At 41.1% G+C, this 25,521-nt stretch overlaps 1 protein-coding gene across 1 annotated transcript; it reads left to right on the top strand.

Annotated features, from left to right (window-relative positions):
- The first annotated feature begins 5,817 nt into the window (after positions 1-5,817).
- LOC125447211 (galanin receptor 2b-like) lies at positions 5,818-19,759 on the top strand. The gene is made up of 3 exons (XM_048521441.1): positions 5,818-6,072; positions 8,451-8,836; positions 18,400-19,759. Exons 2-3 carry the CDS (start codon positions 8,490-8,492, stop codon positions 19,157-19,159), a joined length of 1,107 nt encoding a protein of 368 aa, XP_048377398.1. The 5' UTR covers positions 5,818-6,072; positions 8,451-8,489; the 3' UTR covers positions 19,160-19,759.
- Positions 19,760-25,521: the final 5,762 nt, after the last annotated feature.

Genomic DNA, 25,521 nt, shown 5'->3' with positions numbered 1-25,521 from the left:
CATGGTAGATTTGCAAGGAAAGGGAATGCAGCCTAAAATAGGAGAAAAAGGGGATAGCGGCTTGTAACTAAGATTTTTTTGCAGTTTGAATGGGATGATGCCTATATAGCTGGTCTGCCACTACATCCCAAATTCACCATTTCCTGTTGCAAGAGAATAATGCCAGCCCACGGCCATCTCCTCATAGAGTACAAGGTTAGATGGAATAGCCACCATTCTCCTGCAACCAGGTTGATTGAATTCATTGAGTTCTAGTGTTTGAGATTTGTGTACAAAGTAACAAGGAACACTGAGTCAGAAAAGCAGTAACAGTCACTGAACGTGAAGGAAGGGTTTCCAAGTACTTTCTCTGACCAAGCTGGATACCTGTACTTAACTGAGTAGCTTTAGTCCTTCATTTTTCCCACTTCATAGTAGAAAGGACTGTAATGTTTAACTTTTAACTTTATTTCTTTATTTTTCTTCTATTATACTAACAACAACAGTAATGCTTTACTTTTAAATTTGTTTCTCAATGTCTATACTTGTACCTCAGTTTTGAACTTACTTACCTTTGCACCTAAGATGGTACTGTGTGTGGTGATATTGTGCACTTTTCACTGTACTCCTGTACTTGTGTACACGTGACAATAAAATTTCAATCTAAACCTTAAGTGCAAGGTTGGCTTTTATTTATTTTAGATGATGAGACTGTATGGAAAAAGACATTTGAAGGAACTTGGAAAAGTAAAACAAATCAAATTTTCAACAGAGACGAACAGTGTGGAATTGGAGGGCCGCAGCAGGCCAGGCAGTATCAGAGGAGCAGGAAAGTTGACATTTCAGGTGGGGACCCTTCTTCAACAGGTTTTTGTTTATATTTGTACATTTTGTATCATGGCAGATTGATAATATTTTCTACAAAATATTGCCTATGACATAGTAAATATTAACAGTCGGGACTTTGTTATCCAATAAATAATTTTAAACTTTGTAGCTGAGACAAAACAGTAAACATTGATAATAATGGTTTTCAGGAGAATAAATGTTGGTGATACAGGTAGACACGAGACAGTGATATTAAATTTAACATAGAAGTGTGAAGCAATGAATTATGGACCAATACGTTCAGACAACATAAAATAAATGATGCAGTTTTAAATGAGTTGCAGAAACAATTAAATTTTAAGAACTTTTTATAAGAGCCAGGAAAGCTATTGAAAAACCATCCAGACCTCTAGATAGGTTGAGACACTAGCTGGCCAGGTGGAAAGGTTTGCAGTAAAGAGTCACTATCTGGGAACAAAGAAAATGGTGAGAGAGATTGTTGCGTGAGAAAGACTTTGAATGGTGGAGAGAGAAATTAGAGGTAGAGAGATTTAGATGTTGGGGGAAGCAATACTGTTTCTTCTAAGAGATGGTCAGAAATTACATGACAGCAGATTATAGTCCCACAAGTTTATTTGAAAACACAAGCTTTCAGAGCCTCAGTTCTTCTTCAGGTCTTAGTGAGAGAGGTAGTATTGGATCCAGGATTTATATAAGTAAAAGATTAAAGTTCACCCCATTGATGAGGATGCACTAAACAAACTTAAGATACTGTTAAATCTTTAAACAGTTAGAAGGTTTAATTTGATTTATATGTAGATGTAAATCTCTGAATTCCTTTCAAGTCATGATCTTGAGAGAACTAGAAGTTTTATCAGTGTAAAGCAGAGGTGACATTTTAGGTCAGGCAATGTATGTTAGGTGTGGGACCTTCTTTAGAATCTGTTTGCGTTTTAGCTTGGAATCAGACTGGTTTTATTTCTAAAGTAGGAATTTATAATATGTCACAATGGCTGACTGTCTATAAGTTGTATGCTTTTTTGAACAAAATAAAATGTATCAGAAAATATAAATTCACCCCATAGATTCACATGTGTATGTGTGTGTGTGTGTGTCTGTGTGCGTGTGTCTGTATGTGTGTGTGTGTGTGTGTGTGTGTGTGTATGGGTATGTATGCATCTATGAGAGTGTATGGTGTGGTGGGGTCACCTGTAGTGTGACATGAACCCAAGATCCCAGTTGAGGCCTCCCCCATGGGTACCAAAGTTGGCTACCAGCCTCTGCTTGGAGACTCTGTTGTTGTGTATCCTGAAGCCAATCTTAGAGGACATTTACCCAAAGATTCAAGGCCGAATGAACCCCAAAGGCATGGAACTGGTCTATTCAGCCCATCATGTCCACACCAACCCTCCGAAGAGTTTCCCACTCAAACCCATGCCATCCCTGTAACACAACATTTTCCATGGCTAATTCACCTAGCCTGCACATCCCCAAGCACTTTTGGTAATTTAGCATGGCCAATCCACCTAATGTGCACATCTTTGGACTGTGGAAGGAAACCCATGCAGACATGTGGAGAACATGCAAACTCCACAAAGACAATTACCCAAGGTTAGAATCAAACCTGGTTCCCTGGTGCTGTGAGGCAGGAGGGCTAGCCACTGAGCCATTGTGCTGTCCCACACAGCAGCTGTGAAATCTGAATAAAAACCCAAAAGAACTGTGAATACTGTAAATCAGAAACAAAATCAGAAATTTCAGGAAACAATCAGCGAATCTGGCAGCATCTGTGGAGAGAAATCAGAATTAACATTTCGGGTCAATTGACCCTCACTCAGAACCAGTAAAATCTGCCTTCCTGCTTAAATCTAGAGTGTTTTTACAGACTAGCCCCAGATGTACCTCGACCTTCCCTGGCTAATCTGGCAATAAGAGTGTGCACAGCGAGTTGGCTTTGGTTTCCCTTTCTAAGGAAAAAAACTCTTCTCATCTCCTGTCACTCATTTTTTTGCAAGATTAAAGACTCCACGGATAGAATACAAAAGAATAAATCACTGGTTAGACCCTAGCTGAAAATTTCTGGGCATCACTGTTTGGAAAGAATGGAGAAGACATTTATCAGAAAAGTGCCAAGTGTATTGCAGAAAAGAATTATATTGCCAAATTTCAAACAATCACAGAAATTCATCCTATAAGATAAAAGGATGTTGATTGCAATTTGGCTGACAAATTGCCATGGGTAGAACAATAAAGAGTTAAAGTAGCCAAGTTTCCATTTAATTAAACAAAGGGTAAAACATTGAACATGTTCTTTTTCCCTTTGTGAATTAAGTTATATTGCTTCTACTAAGTGTAACATGAAACATTTTGTGAGCTCAGCTGATTATCTTCAGTTTGTCGTTGTTATATTAACCACAAGACATAGGAACAGAAGTAGGCCGCTCAGCCCATTGAGTCTGTCATTCAGTGAGACTGTTGTTTTAACAAAACTCAACTGCACTCTCCAGCCTTTTCCCCGTTACCCTTGTTTTCCTGACTGTTTAAAAATCTGTTCACCTCAGCATTGACCCAGCCTCTGAGATAAAGAATTTCATAGATTCACTACCCTCTGAGAGAAAAAAAATCCTCCACATTGGCATTTTGGGCAGGCAACTATTTCCTCTGAGTTTATTGCCTCTGGTCCTAGCCTTTCCCAAAATCTTGTATGTTTCAATAAGTTTATCTCTCATTCTTCTCAACTCCAGTGAGGCCCAATATGCCTAACCTCTTCTCTTAAGAAAATCCCTCTGGTGATTATTCTTTGGACAGCCTCAATAAGGAACCCAGAGCTATTCATGATATTCTAGGTGTGGTCCAGCAAGCACCTTATGTAATACTTCATTTTTTTATGCTGCATCCTTTTGAAATAAATGTGCAGCTGTTAGTGTGCTTATAGTTATTCAGCAAGTGCTGTCCAAAAATGGAATCACAGCCAGCAGTGGATATATTGGCCCTTGTGGTTCTAACCAAGCAGTGCCTTGAGTCAGTTTCCTCATCATCAGCTGCCCCTCGCAGACTCTCTTCCGTTCTCAGGGCGAGTTCGTAGATGACTGAACAGATTGAGGCAGCTACTGCAAGCAGTTATTCTTGGGGCAGAAGTTGGTCGCAGGAGGGGTATGGTGAGGCATTGGTGTGGCAACGTGCTCCTTTCTTCGCTTTCACCTGGCTTCTGTTTTATCTTGCCAGCAAGTCTCGAGGTGCTCAGTGCCTTCCCAGGTTCTTCTTCTCCACTTTGGACAGTTGTGGGCCAGTCATTCCCAGGCATTTAGAGGAATGTCACTCTTTGCCAGTGAGGCCTTGAGGGTATCACTGAAGTGCCTCCTCTGTCCACCTGGGGCTTGCCTGCCATTTGGAAGCTGGGGGTAGAGAACCTGCTCAGAGAGTCTCAAGTTGGATATGTGGACAACATGCCCAGCCCATCGTAGCCAATCAAGTGTGATCTGTGCCCAGTGATCAGATGAATCAGTTTAGCAAACAATCAGTGCCCTTTTCCCCCTAGAATTGATTGTTGTAATATTTTGAAATTTGGCATTACCATTAGCCCTGTTGAGTGCAAGGCACAAAGCTTCAGCAAATTTTCTCTCTCCTTTCAGCCATATTCAAATTCTGTTTGTTCCAAAATTAAGGGATTTCACTTAAGTGAAGATTGAAATTGAAAAAACATGAAATTTGTTTTAGAGGAAAAAAGGTTAAGATGACATTTAATAGAAGCATTCAAAATAATTAGGAGTTTTGATAAAGTAAATAAAGAGTAGCTATTTCCACTGTTAGGAATGTTGGTAATTAGAAAACACAGATTTAAGATAATTGGCAAAAGTGGGATGAGGAAAATTGTTTTTACACAGTGAGTTTTTAACACTTGGAAAGCAGTCTCTGAACACAATTGGCATTGGTAAGAACCAAAAGAAGTGCTGGCTCTGTAAATTAGAAATAAAAACATAAGAAGGAGGAGTCACTCAACCCAAAATGTTAACTTTGATTTCTCTTCACATATCCTGCCAGACCAGCTGAGCTTTTTCAGTAACTTCTGTGTTTGTGGCATTGTTAAGAATTTATTTCTATGCAACAGGACTTAATTGCAATACTGGTATGTCTGAAATGTTCTATATTGTAGTTTTATTTATTTGGGGGATGTGGGGTTCATAGCTAGGCCTGCATTTATTCTCCAACCCCAGTTGCCTTTGAGAAGATGGTGCTGAGTTACCTTCCTGAACCACTGCAGTCCATGTGTTGCAGGTAGACCCACAATGCTATTAGAGAGGGAGTTCCAGCATTTTAAACCCAGCAACAGTGAAGGAACAACAATATATTTACATATTTTCCGAATAATGCTGAATATTGTAAACATTCCCTGCCTGACCTAATGATGGAGGAAGGGCCATTCATGAAGCAGCTGAAGATGTCTGTGCTAGGACACTACCCTGAGCCTGCAGCAAAGTCTTGGAGCTGCAATGACTGACCTCCAACAACCATGACCATCTCCCTTTGTGTGAGCCAAGTCTGTAACCAGTGGAGAGTGTTCCTATAACTTCATTGATGCTAATTTTGCGAGAGCTCCTTGTTGTCTCACTCTGGGTCATATGCCCTTGACATCAAGGGCAGTCACTTTCATTTCTCCTCTTTTAACAATGTTCAAGTTAAGACTATATTAAGGTTAGGAGCTAAGTGGTCCTGGCACTTAGTCAGTGAGCAGTTTGTTGCAAAGAAAGTGCTGCTTAACAATATTGTTGATGAATACTTTCATTCCATTACTGATGTTTGAGAGTAAACCGATGGGGATTGTAATTGGGTTGGACTTGTCCTGCTTGTTATTCATGTTCAGGACTAACCAGTTCAGTTTTACACATTGTCGGGTAGATGCCAATGAGAGGAATATGAAATGCAATGCGCTGGTGAAGGAGTTAATTCTGATTTGCTTTCTATTCCTCTGATTCGGTGCTACCTCTTTATAACACGAGCTGAGTGTGAAAAGTGAGTGCATCTCCTTTCAGTGGCTAATATTCAGCCCCACCGTGACAGACCAGACACCTTTTCCTCCAGTAATATGCTGCAATGCAAATATGATCACTGGACAGAAGAACAGCAAACAGTGTTCAGTGAAGAAGAATGTTGGAAATCAAAGTGAAAAGCAACGTTGTTTCCGAAGGGATTGTTCATGCAGATTCAATACAACTTGCAGAGTGTTGACTGACTGAATTGTAATTCACTGAAGGACATCTCCTGAATGTAAGTTAAATAACACAGCACAATGTATAATTGTGATTATTTATTTAAAATATATAAATATTTATGTCCATTTGCCAAAGATTCCACTTTGGGTTTCTAATTTGCAATTTATGCCAGGCTTTTGTAAAAATCCTATCTGTTTCAATTCTTTTATGCAATTTTATATACACGATAATATTATACTTGCTTCATTGTGTAAGTTTTCATGCCCATATATAAAAGCGTGATTTTGATTTGTCCACATTCATTTTTATGTGTTTTTAGCTGTATGTATGTGCTTTCATACGGCTATAACAGAAAAACAAATGGTTATGTTTCTGGATATAAAGAGGGAGGTGGACCCAGGTTAATATAAATAGTCAACAGAAAGCTGATTAAAAATGCATATATAAAACCAACATAGAAACCTAGTTATACAAATGTACAGGAAGGTGAAACTAATTGTTAACCAAAGTAATGCAATCCAATAAATAGATGAACACCAGAAGCTGAATGTAAATCACCTTAACAACTGGAGATAGGATTGTGATGAGATTGAAGATAAAAGAAACAAATTGAGGAATTGCGAAGTAAATCTACTGTTATTTAATTGAACACATCAGTATTTCCTGTTGTAACTTTCACATTGAAGATTGGGTGTTACCTTATTTTTGTTATATCAGTATATAACAGTAAAATTAAATCAATTATTGGAGTCTGGTCTTAAAGGAGGGGACTCAGGTTGCAGTATAGTGTGATTGGCACTCACTGGACTGGCTGGAGCATTTTGGTGTGAAATTCCAGACAAAGGTGATATGGCAAGCCTCTAGCCCACTTTAGCCCCTACTCCACGCCAACAATCCCCAACCCACTCCAGCCCCTACTCCACTCCAACAATCCCTAAAGCACTCTAGCCTCTACGCTATTCCAACAGTCTCCATCCCACTCTAGCCCCTGCTCCACTCCAACAATCCCTAACCCATTCTAGCCCCTTGTCCATCCTAACCCCTAACCCACCCTGCCCCCTAACCCAATCTCGCCCCTGCCCACTCTAGCCTCTAACCCATTCCAACCCCTAATCCACTCTAACTCCTAGTCCATTCTAACCCTAACCCACTCTAGTCTTTTGTCCATCCTAACCCCTAACACACTCTAGTCCCTTGTCCATCCTAATCCCCAACCCTCTCTAGTCCCTAGCCCATTCTAAGCAGCTATTGGTATATGACCCTGTTTAGATGTTCACCATTAACCAAAGTGATCAGCTGAAAGCCGAATGCAGGTCTGAAGGTGTAATACATTTCTGACTAATTGCACTGTGGCATTGTGCTGTTACACAGATCTGCTGTAGAACTGTTTGTAGTTAACAATGAAATATTAAGCAGTTTTCCCCTTGGCTTTGGGAATTCATCTCAGTTGTTTGGTTATTTGTTATTTCTGCAGCTTTCATTATTGTAAAAGATTCTGTGGGGATGAGGGAGTGCAGAAAGGAGAGGGAAATTAGTGTCGAGTAAAATACTAAAATGAGAAAAGGTGTTCTCAGTGTATCACAGGGTTTCTTTATCAGACTAACCAACAAATTGAGTTTCAATTTAATTTGTTAGTTAGAACCACTACTTTTATGCTACATGCTTAATGCTGAATGTTGTAAAATGGTTATTGACAAATAGACCGAACTGTGAATTATCTTTAAATAAATGATGGTACTGAAATCTTTTAAATTTACAACCCTGGAGAAGTAATAGATGCAAGGCCGCTATTGGAGTGTGCAGGTGTGATTAACAGTATTTTCCATCTGTTTCTCTCCTCTCCTGAAGGAGGATTCATTTTTCTCAGGTTATCATTTCACTGATGCTGTCTGGTATTGGCTGCAGTGGCCATGATGTGTGTGCAAGTCTAGGCGATGAGTTCTGAAAGGCTATTTGACTGGAGAAGGCTTTCAGTTCAGCTGGACTGAATCCCCACATGAAATCCATTGTTTTTAATGGAGGTGCATTGCTCATTGCCAGGAGCAGGAATCACAGCTGCTTTCTCTTCTGATTAGATTATTGTTGCTAGGACCACTTATACAGCCATCCTAACTTGAAGCCAGCTAACTGACATGAAGTAAGGCTTTTGTGTTGTAGTAGTAATATCCCTTCCTCTGGTCCAGAAGACTCTGTTCAAGTCCTAACTGTCCTACATGTGTCATAATGTGCCTGGACAGGTTGCATTATTTTTTAAAATTAAATAGGAATTACAAATGAAACCAGGTCTTCTGTGTGGCTGAGTACCGTCCATAGTACTTGATCTATTAACTCACTTGCTGAGGAATTTGTTATTAAAAAGATTGGAAGAATGTCACAGTAAGATTCAATAATTGCCAATGTTTGTTCTAATTTTATTGTTACATGTATTTGCAGAATTTCACCAACATTCACCACCATCTACCTGATACCAATATGGCGGATGACTGGAAGGTTTCTGAAAATCCAAATCATCTGCCTGCAAGCATCATCGTTCCAATCATCTTTTCACTGATATTCCTACTTGGAACTATAGGGAATGGCCTTGTTCTGGCAGTGCTGCTGAGGAATGGCCAGATGAGTTATAATACAACCAATCTCTTTATTCTAAACCTAAGCATGGCCGATCTGTTCTTTATTATCTTCTGTGTTCCTTTTCAAGCCACCATCTATACACTGGACGGGTGGGTCTTTGGCTCATTCCTTTGCAAAGTGGTCCACTTTTTCATCTACCTCACCATGTATGCGAGTAGCTTCACATTGGCTGCTGTGTCAGTCGACAGGTGAGTCTGCTTCCTGTGTTGTTCGTACCATGTATAGAGCCATAGAGACACACAACATGGAAACAGACCCATCAGTCCAACCAGTCCTTGCCGAACATAGTCCCAAAATAAACTAATCCCATCTGCCAGCTCCTGGTCCATATCCCTCCAAACCTTTCCTAGTCATTTACTTATTGAAATCTCTCTTAAACATTGTAGTTGTATTCACTTCCTGAAGTACTTCATTCTAAAAGGGAACCACCCTCTGTGTAAAACATTTGCCCAGCATGTCTTTTTTTAAATCTCTCTCTTCTCACCTTAAAAATGTGCCCCCCTAGTCTTGAAATCCCCCATCCTAGGGAAAATGGAACTGTCATTAATCTTTGTATACTTTATAAACTTTCATAATGTCTCTCTCAACTTGCTTCGCTCCAGTGAAAAAAGTCCCAGCCTATCAGCCTTTCTTTATGACTCAAACCTTCCATACCTGGCAACATCCTGGTAAATCACTTCTGAACTCTATCCAGCTTAATAATATCCGTCCTATAATGTTATAACTTTTGCCAAGTTAGCTTGCCACATTGGATGTTCCTAGAAACTGCACTCACAAAAGAGCTACACATGGGTTCTCACTCTGACAGTTGCTTCCCAATGTCTGTTGTTGTCCAGGCAGAGAAACTCCTTCAACTTGTATAGATGTCCAAAATTAGATCAACAGGATTGTTAGAGTGGCTACTATGTGGGTCATTAAGGTGAATAGCACAGATGTGTTTAATGAGAGACTGAGAGACCACATGATGGAGAAAATTTATAGAAAGACAGATGGAGATCAGGTGATATGCAAGAAGTGGAGTTGATTTGGAAGATCTACCATGGTTGTATTGAATGGCGTAGTGTTAAATTTAAAATGTCAATGGCTAATCCTGCTCCTATTTATCATGTTCTTATCATACTGGTTAGGGAGAAGGAAGAAGGGTGGTAGGATGCTGGAGTGTAAAGATCAGTACTAACCAGTTGGGCCAAATGGTCTGTAGTTTTCGGTAATTCTATAGGAAGGTGGTAGTGAATACAAAACACGAAGAGCAGGAGACGTTAAGGTAGGAACTCAATCACAACTACTTGAAAGAGCACAAGAGAACAAGGTGTGGGGCTGGATGGACACAGCAGGACAATATAATATAACAAAGTGTGGGGCTGGATGGACACAGCAAGACAATATAATATAACAAAGTGTGGGGCTGGATGGACACAGCAAGACAATATAATATAATAAAGTGTGGGGCTGGATGGACACAGCAAGACAATATAATATAACAAAGTGTGGGGCTGGATGGACACAGCAGGACAATATAATATAATAAAGTGTGGGGCTGGATGGACACAGCAGGACAATATAATATAACAAAGTGTGGGGCTGGATGGACACAGCAGGACAATATAATATAACAAGGTGTGGGGCTGGATGGACACAGCAGGACAATATAATATAATAAAGAGTGGGGCTGGATGGACACAGCAAGACAATATAATATAACAAAGTGTGGGGCTGGATGGACACAGCAAGACAATATAATATAACAAAGTGTGGGGCTGGATGGACACAGCAGGACAATATAATATAATAAAGTGTGGGGCTGGATGGACACAGCAAGACAATATAATATAACAAAGTGTGGGGCTGGATGGACACAGCAGGACAATATAATATAATAAAGTGTGGGGCTGGATGGACACAGCAAGACAATATAATATAACAAAGTGTGGGGCTGGATGGACACAGCAGGACAATATAATATAATAAAGTGTGGGGCTGGATGGACACAGCAGGACAATATAATATAACAAAGTGTGGGGCTGGATGGACACAGCAGGACAATATAATATAACAAGGTGTGGGGCTGGATGGACACAGCAGGACAATATAATATAATAAAGTGTGGGGCTGGAAGGACACAGCAGGACAATATAATATAACAAAGTGTGGGGCTGGATGGACACAGCAGGACAATATAATATAACAAGGTGTGGGGCTGGATGGACACAGCAGGACAATATAATATAACAAGGTGTGGGGCTGGATGGACACAGCAGGACAATATAATATAACAAGGTGTGGGGCTGGATGGACACAGCAGGACAATATAATATAACAAGGTGTGGGGCTGGATGGACACAGCAGGACAATATAATATAATAAAGTGTGGGGCTGGATGGACACAGCAGGACAATATAATATAACAAGGTGTGGGGCTGGATGGACACAGCAGGACAATATAATATAACAAAGTGTGGGGCTGGATGGACACAGCAGGACAATATAATATAACAAGGTGTGGGGCTGGATGGACACAGCAGGACAATATAATATAACAAAGTGTGGGGCTGGATGGACACAGCAGGACAATATAATATAACAAGGTGTGGGGCTGGATGGACACAGCAGGACAATATAATATAACAAGGTGTGGGGCTGGATGGACACAGCAGGACAATATAATATAACAAGGTGTGGGGCTGGATGGACACAGCAGGACAATATAATATAACAAGGTGTGGGGCTGGATGGACACAGCAGGACAATATAATATAATAAAGTGTGGGGCTGGATGGACACAGCAGGACAATATAATATAACAAGGTGTGGGGCTGGATGGACACAGCAGGACAATATAATATAATAAAGTGTGGGGCTGGATGGACACAGCAGGACAATATAATATAACAAAGTGTGGGGCTGGATGGACACAGCAGGACAATATAATATAACAAGGTGTGGGGCTGGATGGACACAGCAGGACAATATAATATAACAAGGTGTGGAGCTGGATGGACACAGCAGGACAATATAATATAACAAAGTGTGGGGCTGGATGGACACAGCAGGACAATATAATATAACAACGTGTGGGGCTGGATGGACACAGCAGGACAATATAATATAACAAGGTGTGGGGCTGGATGGACACAGCAGGACAATATAATATAATAAAGTGTGGGGCTGGATGGACACAGCAGGACAATATAATATAACAAGGTGTGGGGCTGGGTGGACACAGCAGGACAATATAATATAACAAAGTGTGGGGCTGGATGGACACAGCAGGACAATATAATATAACAAGGTGTGGGGCTGGATGGACACAGCAGGACAATATAATATAACAAGGTGTGGGGCTGGATGGACACAGCAGGACAATATAATATAATAAAGTGTGGGGCTGGATGGACACAGCAGGACAATATAATATAACAAGGTGTGGGGCTGGGTGGACACAGCAGGACAATATAATATAACAAGGTGTGGGGCTGGATGGACACAGCAGGACAATATAATATAACAAGGTGTGGGGCTGGGTGGACACAGCAGGACAATATAATATAATAAAGTGTGGGGCTGGATGGACACAGCAGGACAATATAATATAACAAAGTGTGGGGCTGGATGGACACAGCAGGACAATATAATATAACAAGGTGTGGGGCTGGATGGACACAGCAGGACAATATAATACAATAAAGTGTGGGGCTGGATGGACACAGCAGGACAATATAATATAACAAAGTGTGGGGCTGGATGGACACAGCAGGACAATATAATATAATAAAGTGTGGGGCTGGATGGACACAGCAAGACAATATAATATAACAAAGTGTGGGGCTGGATGGACACAGCAGGACAATATAATATAATAAAGTGTGGAGCTGGATGGACACAGCAGGACAATATAATATAATAAAGTGTGGGGCTGGATGGACACAGCAGGACAATATAATATAATAAAGTGTGGGGCTGGATGGACACAGCAGGACAATATAATATAACAAGGTGTGGGGCTGGATGGACACAGCAGGACAATATAATATAATAAAGTGTGGGGCTGGATGGACACAGCAGGACAATATAATATAACAAAGTGTGGGGCTGGATGGACACAGCAGGACAATATAATATAATAAAGTGTGGGGCTGGATGGACACAGCAGGACAATATAATATAATAAAGTGTGGGGCTGGATGGACACAGCAGGACAATATAATATAATAAAGTGTGGGGCTGGATGGACAGAGCAGGCCCAACCGCATCTCAGGAGCACAGGAGCTGACGTTTCGGGCCTAGACCCTTCATCAGAGGGTGAAGGGTCTATCTGATGAAGGGTCTAGGCCCGAAACGTCAGCTTTTGTGCTCCTGAGATGCTGCTTGGCCTGCTGTGTTCATCCAGCTCCACACTTTGTTATCTCGGATTCTCCAGCATCTGCAGTTCCCACTATTACTTGAAAGAGTATGTTGGCATAATGCAGGACATGCAACTGAAAGATCTTCTGTCTTCCCCATCTCAAGCATCGAGCAGGAAACCCTGAAGGAGGAAGACTAAAGAAGAAGGAAAATAATATTGTGATTAATACTCTGAACCTGGTTCGAGGTCCAGTTTTGGTGCCATAAAATTATACTGCCCTGAAGGGGCAGGAATGCAGTCCATCATTCCTGTCCCAACTCTTTGAAAGAACTATCTAATTAGACTCCCTTCCCATGTCTTTTCCCAAAGATCACCAAATTTCTCTCCTTCAAGAACTTATCTAATTCTAACTCGGAAGTGACTAAATCTGTACATGCTGAGCTTTGAGGGAATAACATTCACAGAATGAAAGAAAATGCTCAACTCGCCCTCTGTTTCCTTTGCTGGTTACCTGAAATTTTGAGGGTAAATATTTTGACTTTGAAAGTTATCTTGGACACAGTGAGATTTAGAACAGCAGCTAATCTATTCAATTCCAACTCGACATAGTCCATACACAATTGTCAAGAAGCTGACCTGTGGTGGGAATTATCAGGGCTATCACAGGATGCAATGTGACAGCGTTTACAATTCTGCGAATTGTCATCGGTCACCTTTGTCTGATCATTTTAGAAACAGAGAATGTTTATCACTGACCAGTATTAAACTAAAAATAATTTTAGCCACAGCCTTTTAAATGATCATCACAGAGTGAATTAAATTTTACAAACGTTACTTATGCCGACATACAATTGATTCTCAAACGAGCAGCTTAGAGTAGCGATACATTTCAATAAATCTCCATTAAATGTTCAATTTTGGAGTTTGATTTAATGATAAATTGCAATGCTCCTTCACTGGAAATATGTAGCACTGTCATAGGAGCAGGAGTAGGCCATTCAGTCTATCAAGGCTACTTTGCCATTCTCCCAGGTCAAGAAACCATTTCCCTGTATTATCTCTCCATATCTAGTGATGTTGAACCTGCTCAATAACAGAGCTCCCAAAGTGCTATGGAGTGGGGAATTGCAAAGATTCACCAGACTCTGAGTGAAGAAATTACTCCTCATTTTAATCCTAAATGACCTGTTATTTTGACACCGTGTCCCTCCGTGGCTTTAAAATCACCAACCAGTGAAAACATCCTTTTTACACCCGCTCTGTCCCACATTGTAAAAAAATTGTAAGTTTCAATGAGATCACCTGTAAGCCTTTGAAGTTCTACAGAGCACAGACTCAGTTTCTGCAATATTCTCTCTTAAGACAAAGGTGCATAATTTTCAAGTGAAAGGCTGGATGTTTGGAAAGGATTTGAAGAAAACCTTTTTCACCCAGAGAATGGGGCTGGTCCTGGAATGCACTGCGTGGGAGGCACACAACCTCATAAACTTTAAAAGTCCTAAAATGAGCACTTGAAGTGGCAAAACATTCAGGGCTATGGTCCTATTGTTGGAGAGTGGGACTAGTGTAGGTAGAAGTGTATTTTTGGTGTTACAGACTCAGTAGGTCAAAGGACTTCTTCTGTGCTGTATGATTCCATGATTCTATGACACTACTATCATTCCATGGATTATCAGAGGATGGTTTGTATGTGGAATGAACTGCCAGAGGAAGTGATAGATGCAGGTACAGTTATAACAGATAGAAGATGTTTGGACAAGTACACGAATAGGAAAGGTTTAGAACACAAGGTCTGTTTCTGTGCTGTATGATTGTATGGCTCTGTTGCACTCTACAAGAGCAAATATTCCTTCCTTATATAAGGAGACCAAAACTGTACACAATATTCTCAGTTACTTCTCACCAAGGCTCCATACAATTGCAGAAAGATACCGTTACTGCTGCAATCTAACCTCCTTGTGATGAAGGCCAACAGGCTATTTGTCTTCCTAATTGATTGCTGTATTTTCATGCTAACAGTTGGCCACCCATGAGCAAAGACATCCAGATCGCTTTTGACTTCATTATTTTCCAAGTTCTTAGCCTTGGGCCTTCTGAGTGACGTACACAATGTGTGGGTTCTCTGTTTCAGAAACATTTGAGCTAACCTTATCCTTGCTGGTTTTAATGTTCCATTCCAGCCTCTACACACAAGCATCCTCTAAATCTACTGTCAGGACTTTTTCCCTCAAATGTTTCCCTTTAAATACTTTTATATTATTTGCTACACCCATTCCTTGGAGTAGCAGGTTCCACATTCTCACCATTTGGGGTGAAGATGTTATTTGCTTTTGAATTTCCTCCTGATGCCTATATTAATGACCCAGTCTTTCACAAGAGGGAATCTTTTTCTGTATCCACTCAATGAAAATGTTTAATAATTTTAAAAGTCTCTGTCAGGTTGCCCCTTTCTTCAGATGAGAAAAGATTCCCAGCCTGTCAATTATTTCCTAATCTGGATACTCACACATTTCTGATCATTGTCATCATCTGGCCCCTGTTGATTTGTGGATGTTGTCTCAGGTTTGAGAGTTTCTTCATGGCTCTTCATGTGGCTGAACAGGCCAGTAGTCAACCTGCAGATCTTTGGCTTTATAGGACATTCTACATGTAGTGGGATTGGGAGTGCAGAATTTGCTGCATTTTCTTCGCATCTCACCCTTTTCTCTGTCTCATCATAGAGGTGGTGGCACTTGAAGCATGCAGCAGCTTCATCGACAAATTGCTGCCATCTTGGACAATCAATAGCGAGCTCCTCACAATCATTAACATCAATGCAGCTACCCTTCTTCAACTGTAATTGGATAATTGTATTTTAATCTCAGTAATTTATAGAGGGGCATCCTATGTTGTTTTTAAGTATCATCCAGCATCAATTCAACTTTGAACAGTTTTTGAAAATTGATTTGGTTCTGTTGGGGCACTGTGGCTCTGTGGTTAGCACTGCTGCCTCACGACACCAGGGACCCAGGTTTAATCTCACTCTTGGATGACTGTTCATGTGGAGTTTGCACATTCTTGCAGTGTCTGTGTGAGTTTCCTCCCAAAGACAAGATATGTGCAAGTTAGATGGATTGACATTGCTAAATTGTTGATAGTGTGTAAGGTAGGTATGTTAGCCATGGGAAATGTAGGGTAAAAGGATTGGGCCTGAGTGGTATGCTCTTTGGAGGGTTCATGTGGGCTCACTGGGCTGAATAGCCTGTTTTTACACTGTAGGGATCCTATAGATAGTTTTATTTTGGTTTTGTCCATCCAAGGCAAATAGACCTCACAGCGCAAGGGGCCTTAGTTCAATTCCACCCTCGGGCAACAGTCTGTGTGGAGTTTGCACATTCTCCTTGTGTCTGTGTGAGTTTAATCCTGGAGTTCTGGCTTCCTCCGACAGCCCAGAGATGTGCAGGTTAGATAGATTGGGCATGCTAAGTTGACCATAGTGTCCAGAAATGTGCAGGTTAGGTGGATTGGGCATGCTAAATTGACCATAGTGTCCAGAGATGTGCAGGTTAGGTAGATTGGGCATGCTAAATTGACCATAGTGTCCAGAGATGTGCAGGTTAGGTGGATTAGGAGAATGCAGGGTTACAGGGAAGGAGTAGGTCTGTGGGTTTGGGTGGGATGCTCTTTGGAGATTTGATGTGGACTTGGTGGGCTGAATATCCTGCTTTCAAACTGTGGGGATTCTGTGATCTCATATTCCATTTTAGATCCTTAGTGCTATAGAGCTACAATATTGTGTCTTATTCTGCACACCACACTTAGCAGGGGTATCAGGACCTTAGAGTTCAAGTGAGATATATTAAAATGATACCAAGGATAAGGAACTTCAGTTATATGAAGTAATTGACTGAGATTATTTTCCTAAAAGCAAGGTTGATTAAAAAGGGATTTAGCAGAGATGCTCGAATGATGAAGGATGATGAATAAGGAGAAGCTGTTGCCACTGGCAGGAAAATCAATAACCGATGGTCACAAACTGAAGGAATTGGCTAGAGAACCAAGGAATACTTGTGAATATTTTTTGCAGTATAATGAAAAAGCGATGTATATCATAATGGTGCATCAGCAGGCAGGAGGACTGAAGAAAGGGCTGAATAATCTATACTGAAAGATGTACTTACAGAGAACAGCATTATGTACAATGCTGGGAATAAAATATTTGACATGCACGTATTGGTCAGAGTATAGTCACTCTTGGGTAAGGAGAAACGATTAAAGGCCACATACTAACAAGATTAGTCATTTCTCCAATATGCAAAATAGAACCCTGAGCTCTAAACCTTATGGCAGCACAAGTCAATTTTAAGTGGGAATTTGTTTGATTTTGAATATGCTGACTGAAAGCCCCTGGAAGCAGACAATCAGCATTAGTAAGAAATTATTTATTAGGGAATGCAATGCAGCAGTACCTGATATTAATACTGATAGTTGGGAAATAATCTCCACCATTATTTATGGCTTTTTATATAGAGAATTCATGCAAATCCAAATTGTTAGTGTTCCTTAGATACAAGCACATAACTGGAACTCTCCAAATTCACACAATAATTGTTTTTAACCATTGACACATAAATAAATTGATTAAAGAACCGATGATGAATTAAGGGCAGCTGTATTTTACTCCAGTGTGATATTGATCTAGACTGCACTGGCTGAAAATTGCCAGAAGCAGATTCAGTTGCATTGTTTGAAAAGGGAATTAGTTAAATACTTCAAGGGGCAACAATTTAAAAGGCTATTGGAAAACAGATTAATCAGATATAACAAGGTGTGGAGCTGGATGAACACAGCAGGCCAAGCAGCATCTTAGGAGCACAAAAGCTGACATTTCGGGCCTAGACCCTTCATCAGAAAAATCAGATTAATCAGATAGCTGTTTCAAAAAGCATACTGAGGCACAATGAGTCAAATGACCACCCGTGCTATACAAAAACAGAAGTTTCTGGAGAAACTCAGCAGGTCTGGCAGCATCTGAGAAGAGAAAGCAAAGTTTCAGGTCCCGCAACCTTTCTTCAGAACTTATGGGGCTTCCTATGCTAGACTGAGGCTGATTTCTGAGCAGAGGGGATTTTCTCACTTCCCTCAATGCTGTTTGACTCCACAGAGTACAGGTCTCTCTCCCTACCATGGATCCAGAAGGCAGCCTGGCAGATAGATTTGGCTAGCCGTCTTGTTCTGGCAAGGGCTGCTGCCCAGGCACATGGAAGGAGCCTGCAGCGTTGGAGGGTCAGGATTATGTTGGTGCTGCAGCATTGTAGTGGGTTCCAGGACTGGAAATGTTCTAAAACCTTGTAAAGGCAGTAACTAATTCCGGGAATAAAATCAGAACTGACATGTTGATGCAAATCTCATGTTTCTTTTTTTCTGTAGATACCTTGCCATTCGATACCCTTTGAAATCCCGAGATCTCCGCACAGTACGGAATGCCACAGCTGCCATTGCTATAATCTGGGCCTTGTCCATCATCCTGGCTGGACCATACCTGAGTTACTACCAGATTGTCCATTACGAGGGAATACCCATCTGCGTGCCGATATGGGATGACAGGAAGAGAAAAATAATGGATGTTTTCTCATTTGTTTTTGGCTTTTTAGTCCCAGTTGCGATCCTGAGTCTTGCCTACACCAGAACAATCAAGTATCTGTGGACATCAGTGGATCCCATTGAGACCATCTCAGAGTCAAAGAAAGCAAAGCGGAAAGTGACAAAAATGATAATCATTGTTGCTGTGCTCTTTTGCCTCTGTTGGTTGCCCCATCATGTTGTGATCATGTGCTTCTGGTTTGGTTACTTCCCGTTCAATAAAGCAACCTACGCCTTCCGCCTCATCTCACACTGCCTGTCCTATGCCAACTCCTGCCTCAACCCCATTGTGTATGCTTTGATATCAAAGCATTTTCGCAAGAGATTCAGGCAGGTCTTCACTTGTCACTTGAAGAAGCAAACCACCAATAAAATTCATGTTGTCCATGTGGCTAATACCATGACCGGCTTCCAGCCACCAACAACTGAAACCTCCCAGATAAATGAGGAAAACTGCAAAATCGGACGGTCAGCCCTGGCGGAAAGCAGCATGGGATGTAACAAGCCAAGAATTGCTCTGAAGCAGCAGGCTCTGCATTTTCCCTAAAGAACTTCATCAGTTCTGATTTCAAAGCAGAATTGTTTTCGCCTGGATGTATCTGGTGCATTGAGAGAGTTGGTCTTTGATAATTAATTTTCAAGGAACTAACTATCTGATTAAAGCAAGTTGCCCCGATAATTGAAAAAGTATTCATGCCAGTTTCAGAAACTATTACAACCTTGGGTTATCTAAACAGCAGTCTATTAAATTTCTCACTTTTAAATAATTGGACACTTGCAATGGCATTTTATGCACAGTGTGCTAATAACGTAAGCACTTTACTCTTACAAGCTTCATTGCCACTTTAGTATTTCCCCTACTGTCAACTTTCAGGAACATGGGGAATTTCCGAACCCTTCAATCAGCTTCATAAAGCCAAAACTGTACTTGGCTATGCGTGCGTTTCCTGTCGAGTAATTCAATGTAGTTTTGTGAAATGCCGTTTTAGAAATTAGTAATATTGGATTGATTGGATTTAATCTACTGTATTAAAGTTCAACGTTTCAAAGTTTAATTATCAAATTATTGCTCAATTGCTATATGGGAGGAAGCACAAGCAAATGTTCATTTCTGTTTTCCTACTCTTTAAAAGTTTTAACCGGAGCTTATGCCCACTGTGAGTTTTTGCATAATGTTGCTATCCCTGGCAAAGCCATGCCTTGGGAAGATTGTATTTTGAAGATGGCTTTACGATGTAAAGACTGTAAAGAATGTTTAGACTCCAGTAAAAATGTAAAACTAAATAAAGCTCTAAGTGGCCTGTATTCCTGTGTTTTTATTTGCTTGTGGGTGTGACGTGCACAAATTCAAGTGCAGAGGCCTGAGTAATCTCTATCGCTCAACCAACAAGAGATTAACTGATTGTCAGTATAATTCTGCCCTACCCTTGAAAAATAATTAATTGGCTGTAAACCGTTTATGGACATTCTGAGATTACAACAGATAAACGCAAGGGTTTGTGTATGTGGATTTGAGCATCGTTGTGGCAAAATTTTGAACAACCTAATTTGTTTAGGACACTGATAGTCAAAACTACACCCATTACAAGATTTCTGTCCAAATGGCTGTATAATATCTTTTCATAGTAAACCACATTATTAGTCATAGAATAATACAGCACAGAAACAGATCCTTTGGCCCAACCCGTCCATTACGACCAAGCTTCCCAAACTAAACTGGTCCTACATTTGGCCCATATCCCTCTAAACCTTTTCTATTCATGTGCCTGTCCAAATGTGCTTTAAATGCTATAATTGTACCAGCCTCCACCACTTCCTCTGGCAGTTCATTCCATATATGCACCACTCTCTGTGTGAAAAAGTTGCCCCTCAGGTTCCTTTCAAATAACTCCCCTCTCACCTTAAACCTGTGCCCTCTAGTTTTGGACTCTCCAATCCTAGGGGAAAGACATTTGCCATTCACCTTATCTATGCCTCTCATGATGTTATAAACCTTGATAATGTTTATAAATCCCCTAGGCTCCAAGGGAAAACCGCCCAGCCTATATAGTCTCTATAACTCAAATCTCCAGTCCCAGTAACATCCTTGTAAATCTTTTCTTGGTCATATACATTTTAGTTGTGATTACAGTAAAGAGAAGAACGCAACAAATGTAGTCATATTATATTCCAGGAATATGTGCACATGTAATACGTTGCATTTTAAAAGATACGTTTGCTTAAGAGTGAGCAAGTGTTATATATTACAAGATGAATACTTTGTTATATTGCCCTGTCTCTCTCTGGAAATGTTTCAATAAAATTAGTTTGGTAATAGCTGTCTGAAAGCAATACTTGTAACCTTACTCAGTGAAATGAATAATACCTTCCTGTGTCCTCCCTCACCTACCACTTAAATTATAAACTTAGGTGTGAAAAAGTGCTGCTTGGAAAGATTGTTTCAACAACGCTTTTACAGACAGATATCATTGAGATAGATATGTCCACTTCTCGCTGCAGAAGTTTCTAATTCTTGTCGGAGCCCAAGGAGATGAAGAGCAGGGACATATGTGTAAGTGACTGCTATATGATGGGTTCAGCTGGTACCTGTAGGTATCAATGACGCCAAATGGAATCATAAGACAGGAACAGAATGAGGCCATTCGGTCTGTTGAGCCTGCTCCACCATTTGATCATGGCTGAGATGTTTCTTAACCCCATTCTCCTGTCTTCTCTCTGTAACCCCTTGATCCCCTTACCAATCAAGAACCTATTTTCTCTGTCTTAAATACACCTCAATGACTTGGCATCCACAGTCTTCTTCAGCAATGAGTTCCAAAGAATCTAGCTGAGGAAATTCATCCTCATCTCAGTTCTAAAGGGTTGTCCTTCATTTTAAGGCCGTGCCCTCAGGTTCTAGTCTCTCCTCCTATGGGAAACACCTTCTCCATCTCCAATGTGTCCAGGCCTCTCAGTATTCTGTAAGTTTCGATCAGCTCTCCCCTCATCCCTCTAAACTACATTGAGTACTGACCCAGAATCCTCAACTGTTCCTTATGTGACAAGCCCTTTATCCCCGGGACCATTCTTATAAATCTCTCTGCACCCCCTCCAATGCCAGCACATTTTTACTTAGAAATGGGGCATAAACTATTCACTATATTCCAAATGTGGTCTGACCAGAGCCTTATACAGTCTCAGCAAAGCACCCCAGCTCTTGTACCCTACTCCTGTAAATTGAATGCTAACATTGCATTTGCTTCCCTAACTGCCAACTGAATCTGCACGTTAACCTCAAAAGAATCCCAAACTAGGACTCCTGAGTCCCTGTGCTTCAGATTTGCGAAGCCTTTCCCCATTCCCCTATTCTTCCCACTAAAGTGCATCGCTTTGCAATTTCACTCATATTCCATCTGCCATTTCTTTGCCCACTGTCCTAGCCTGTCCAAATCCTTCTACGGCCTCCCCATTTCCTCAACACTAACCCATCCCTATCAGATCACAGGGAACTGGAAACTGATGAACAAGTTTCTAATGGAATCCTCTCCTGGACCATGTCTCTGTGAATAGGACCATGAATGAAGGTTCATTAATTTGTAGTAATGTGGTGCTTAGCGCAGTCAGGATATTTATAAGTGGTACCAGCTATTTGCGAATACTTTACTGAGGATTGGATCGAATGCTGATGAAGGCAGAAGTTGAAAAGCCAATGGCCTGGCAGAGCACACTTGAGAAAATAGTCACTGCGACAGACAATTGGAGGAACAGGTGCCCACAACATCTGGACAGAGGTGTACAGAACAATGGAGAAAACCTTATCCCTTTCCGAGCCCCTGGACCTCAAAACATTCTACACTGGATGGACCGGTGTTACTTCTTCAATCAAAGCTGGATAATCTCCAGACTGAAAGAAACTGGGGAGGAGCAGGTACCTTACTATACTCAATCAGCAGTAAAACTGACACTGCCCCCATTCAAGGTAAAGCTGCCATTGTCCTAGCAGATCAGAGAGTTGGCCTCCCAGACAGGGGTGACTGGGTAGTGGTTTAACCTGAGGGTTAGCACACCTCAGGAAAGGGGAGAAGTGTGGGAAGGAAAGTCCTTCCTGGTGACCTCAGTTGAAATGAGAATTGAATCCATGCTGTTGGAGTCACTCTGCATGGCAAATCAGCCATCCAGCCAACTGAGCTACTCAAATCCTTGCCCTCCTCAGTTTCATCAGGCAGAGAATTGAAGAAGAAAGTGTCAAATGTTAAGAAGCCATTAAAGACATTGATGCTTAGTTTACCACAGAACCCTATAAATAGGTTAGTCATTCAGCACAGACAGGAGCTGGAAGATAGCACTGAATCTGTTATAGATTGTACTACTTTCTGATAACTGCCAAAGTAACCCTTTGACAAGTGAGCTAATAACAGACCATATGGAGTTGGGAATAGGAACATAAGATCAGTAGGCCATTCCACTCATCAAGCCTTCTCTATCATTCAGTTGTGTCTTGGTTGATCATTGACCTCAGTGCCACTTTCCCCGTAGCTCCTGGAGCTGTTAGTCTTCAGTAGTTTATCGATTTCTGTCTTGAACATATTGAATGATTGATCTTCCACAGCCCCTGGAATAGAGAATTCTGATGATCCATCACAACATGAGTAAAGAAATTCCTCCTCATCTCAGAATAAACAATAAGCCGTTAGCAGCCCTTGTTTGAGGCTCACGAATCAGGGTCACATCTTATCTAGTCTACCCAGTCACAAACTGTAAGACGTTAGTAAGTTTCAACGAGATTACCTCTCATTCGAGAGAATGCAGACCTGGTTTCCTGATCTCTTCTTAAAATCATCCTGCCATATCAGGAATTAATCTGATAAACCCCTATTGCCCTCTTTGCTACCAAAGCTACATGTAATAATTCAGGTGACATCACACAAAAGCTCAACACAATAACCTTCCCATTGCTTACTGCGCCTTCATGTTAGCTTTCAGTGACTCAGGGAAAAGAACACCAAACAGCAGCACTTCTCAAATCCCCACCACTCAAGAAGCCTTGCACCTTTGATTTTCTAAAGAATAGACAGCCTTACATTTAATTACTTTATATTCTTTTAAAAGAAGACTGCAAATCTTAAAAACACCCCCAGAAACAATGGTCTCAGATCTAATCTCTGCAGTCCTGCCACATCCAACTGTGAATGTTGGTTGACAATTAAACAACTCACTGGGGTAGGAGGCTCCACAAATAGCCCAATCTTTAACGAGGGGAAGCCCAGCATATCCGCGCAAGGACAAGGCTGGAGATTTGCAAATATCATCAGCTAGAAGTGTCACCTCCAATAAGTCCCCAGAATCACAGATGCCATCTTCAGCCAATTTGATTCACTCCATGTGATCTCAAGAAACAGCTGAAAGCACTATCCGGCATCCTGTACCTACATCCTCTTTCTGCAAACGGAAGGCAGATGTAGTACATGTTTAACACCCTACCACTCACAGCTTGTCTCCTTGCTCCCCATGAATGGGCACTGTTCAAATTCCTGGCCTCAAGGTGAAGACCAGCGCAGCCTGGATTAGAAGGACTGTTATTCTGAACTCTTATTTCTCTATTTTTCTAACTTATTACTTTTTTAATTTCTTTATTTTTCAAACTTTTCTCCCAATAATTTGTAATTAAGAATCTTTGTACATAATATGGCACCATAAATGGTGACTTGTAAACTTTCATTGTGCTCATTTGAGTGTGTGTGACAATAAAGCTAATTTTAATATTCTCTCCCTGGTTATCCTCTGAATATTCCACGACAACCAGGTTTCTCTGGGCTTGTTGCTCCCACATTTCACCGAAAAGGTAACGTGTTGGGCCTGTGCTCTGCCTTTTGAGCAGGCCCCCTTTGATCTGCTCTCAGTCTACCCAGGAGGAGCAGCCCCAGGCTGTTCTGGTTAGATCCTGTCATGTTTTATTAAAATCTGCCTCAGTCCAATCCAAACCATTTTTAAAAACAAAATGGCAATCTTCTTTTTCTTTAAGAAACTTAAAGCACATGGTGTTGCACTAGCTGTCACTAAACTGCTTCTCCACTCTCACCTTGAAAAACTTTGAACTGCAGAATTAGGTCCAGTTTTTCGCTGTCTCTGAGACCTTCTACATGTCGCTATAAAAAGGTCTCCTGAATACGTTTTTAAAAATCTGCCCACTTTAAAACCTCTATCCTATGAGAATCCCAACTAAAGTTGGGCTAGTTAAAATCCCCTAATATAGTTAACCTCCTATTTTTTTCTAACACACCTCAGCAAATTGACAACATGTCTACTCAGTTGCCTGCTGACTGGATTTTATAACACACTCCCAAGAGTGTGACTGTCCTCTTTTGATTCCTAAGTTCTACTCACAAAGCCTCATTTGATGCTCCTTCTAAGATAACATGGTTCCTCACTGCAGTAACTGCCTCCCTAACTAATAATGTGACACCACCTCCACTTCTGCGTTCCCCCTGTCCTGCCTGAAGATCCTGTACCCCAGAATGTGAATTTGGTAATCTTGTCCCTCCCTCAGCCACATCTCTGCGATGGCAATAACTTGCAGTTCCATGAGTCAATCCATGCCCATAACTCATCTGTCTTACCTCTAATACTCCTGACATTAAAGGCCATCCAGCCTCACCTTACTCCTTAGAAACCCAACATGGCTGAACTTCCTCTACTTTGGTTCCTTTACTAAAATATGCTGTGTTCTTACTGAGCTAATACAGCGTGCCCTCCCACAACTGCTATTTTAGTTTCCTCCCAACATTAGGAAATCCTCCCACAAGGATGTTAGACCCATTCTGTTCAGGTGAAGACTGTCCCTCTTGTACAGGGCCCAACTTCCCAGAAATAGCCCCAGTGATCCAGGAGAATGATCACCCCTGTACTAACTCTTAATGCACATATTCTCCT

This window comes from Stegostoma tigrinum, chromosome 38 (genome assembly GCF_030684315.1).
Source record: "Stegostoma tigrinum isolate sSteTig4 chromosome 38, sSteTig4.hap1, whole genome shotgun sequence".
NCBI lineage: Eukaryota > Metazoa > Chordata > Chondrichthyes > Orectolobiformes > Stegostomatidae > Stegostoma > Stegostoma tigrinum.
The sequence above is the reverse complement of the archived record's forward strand: the minus strand, read 5'-3'. Positions and strand labels throughout refer to the sequence as shown.

What these genes read in the sequence shown, in the direction of transcription:
- LOC125447211 (XM_048521441.1), top strand. Translation starts at nt 8,490, where the DNA reads ATGGCGGATGACTGGAAGGTTTCTGAAAATCCAAATCATCTGCCTGCA. An exon ending in GCTGCTGTGTCAGTCGACAG is followed by an intron (nt 8,837 to 18,399) that starts GTGAGTCTGCTT and finishes TTTTTTCTGTAG; the next exon opens with ATACCTTGCCATTCGATACC.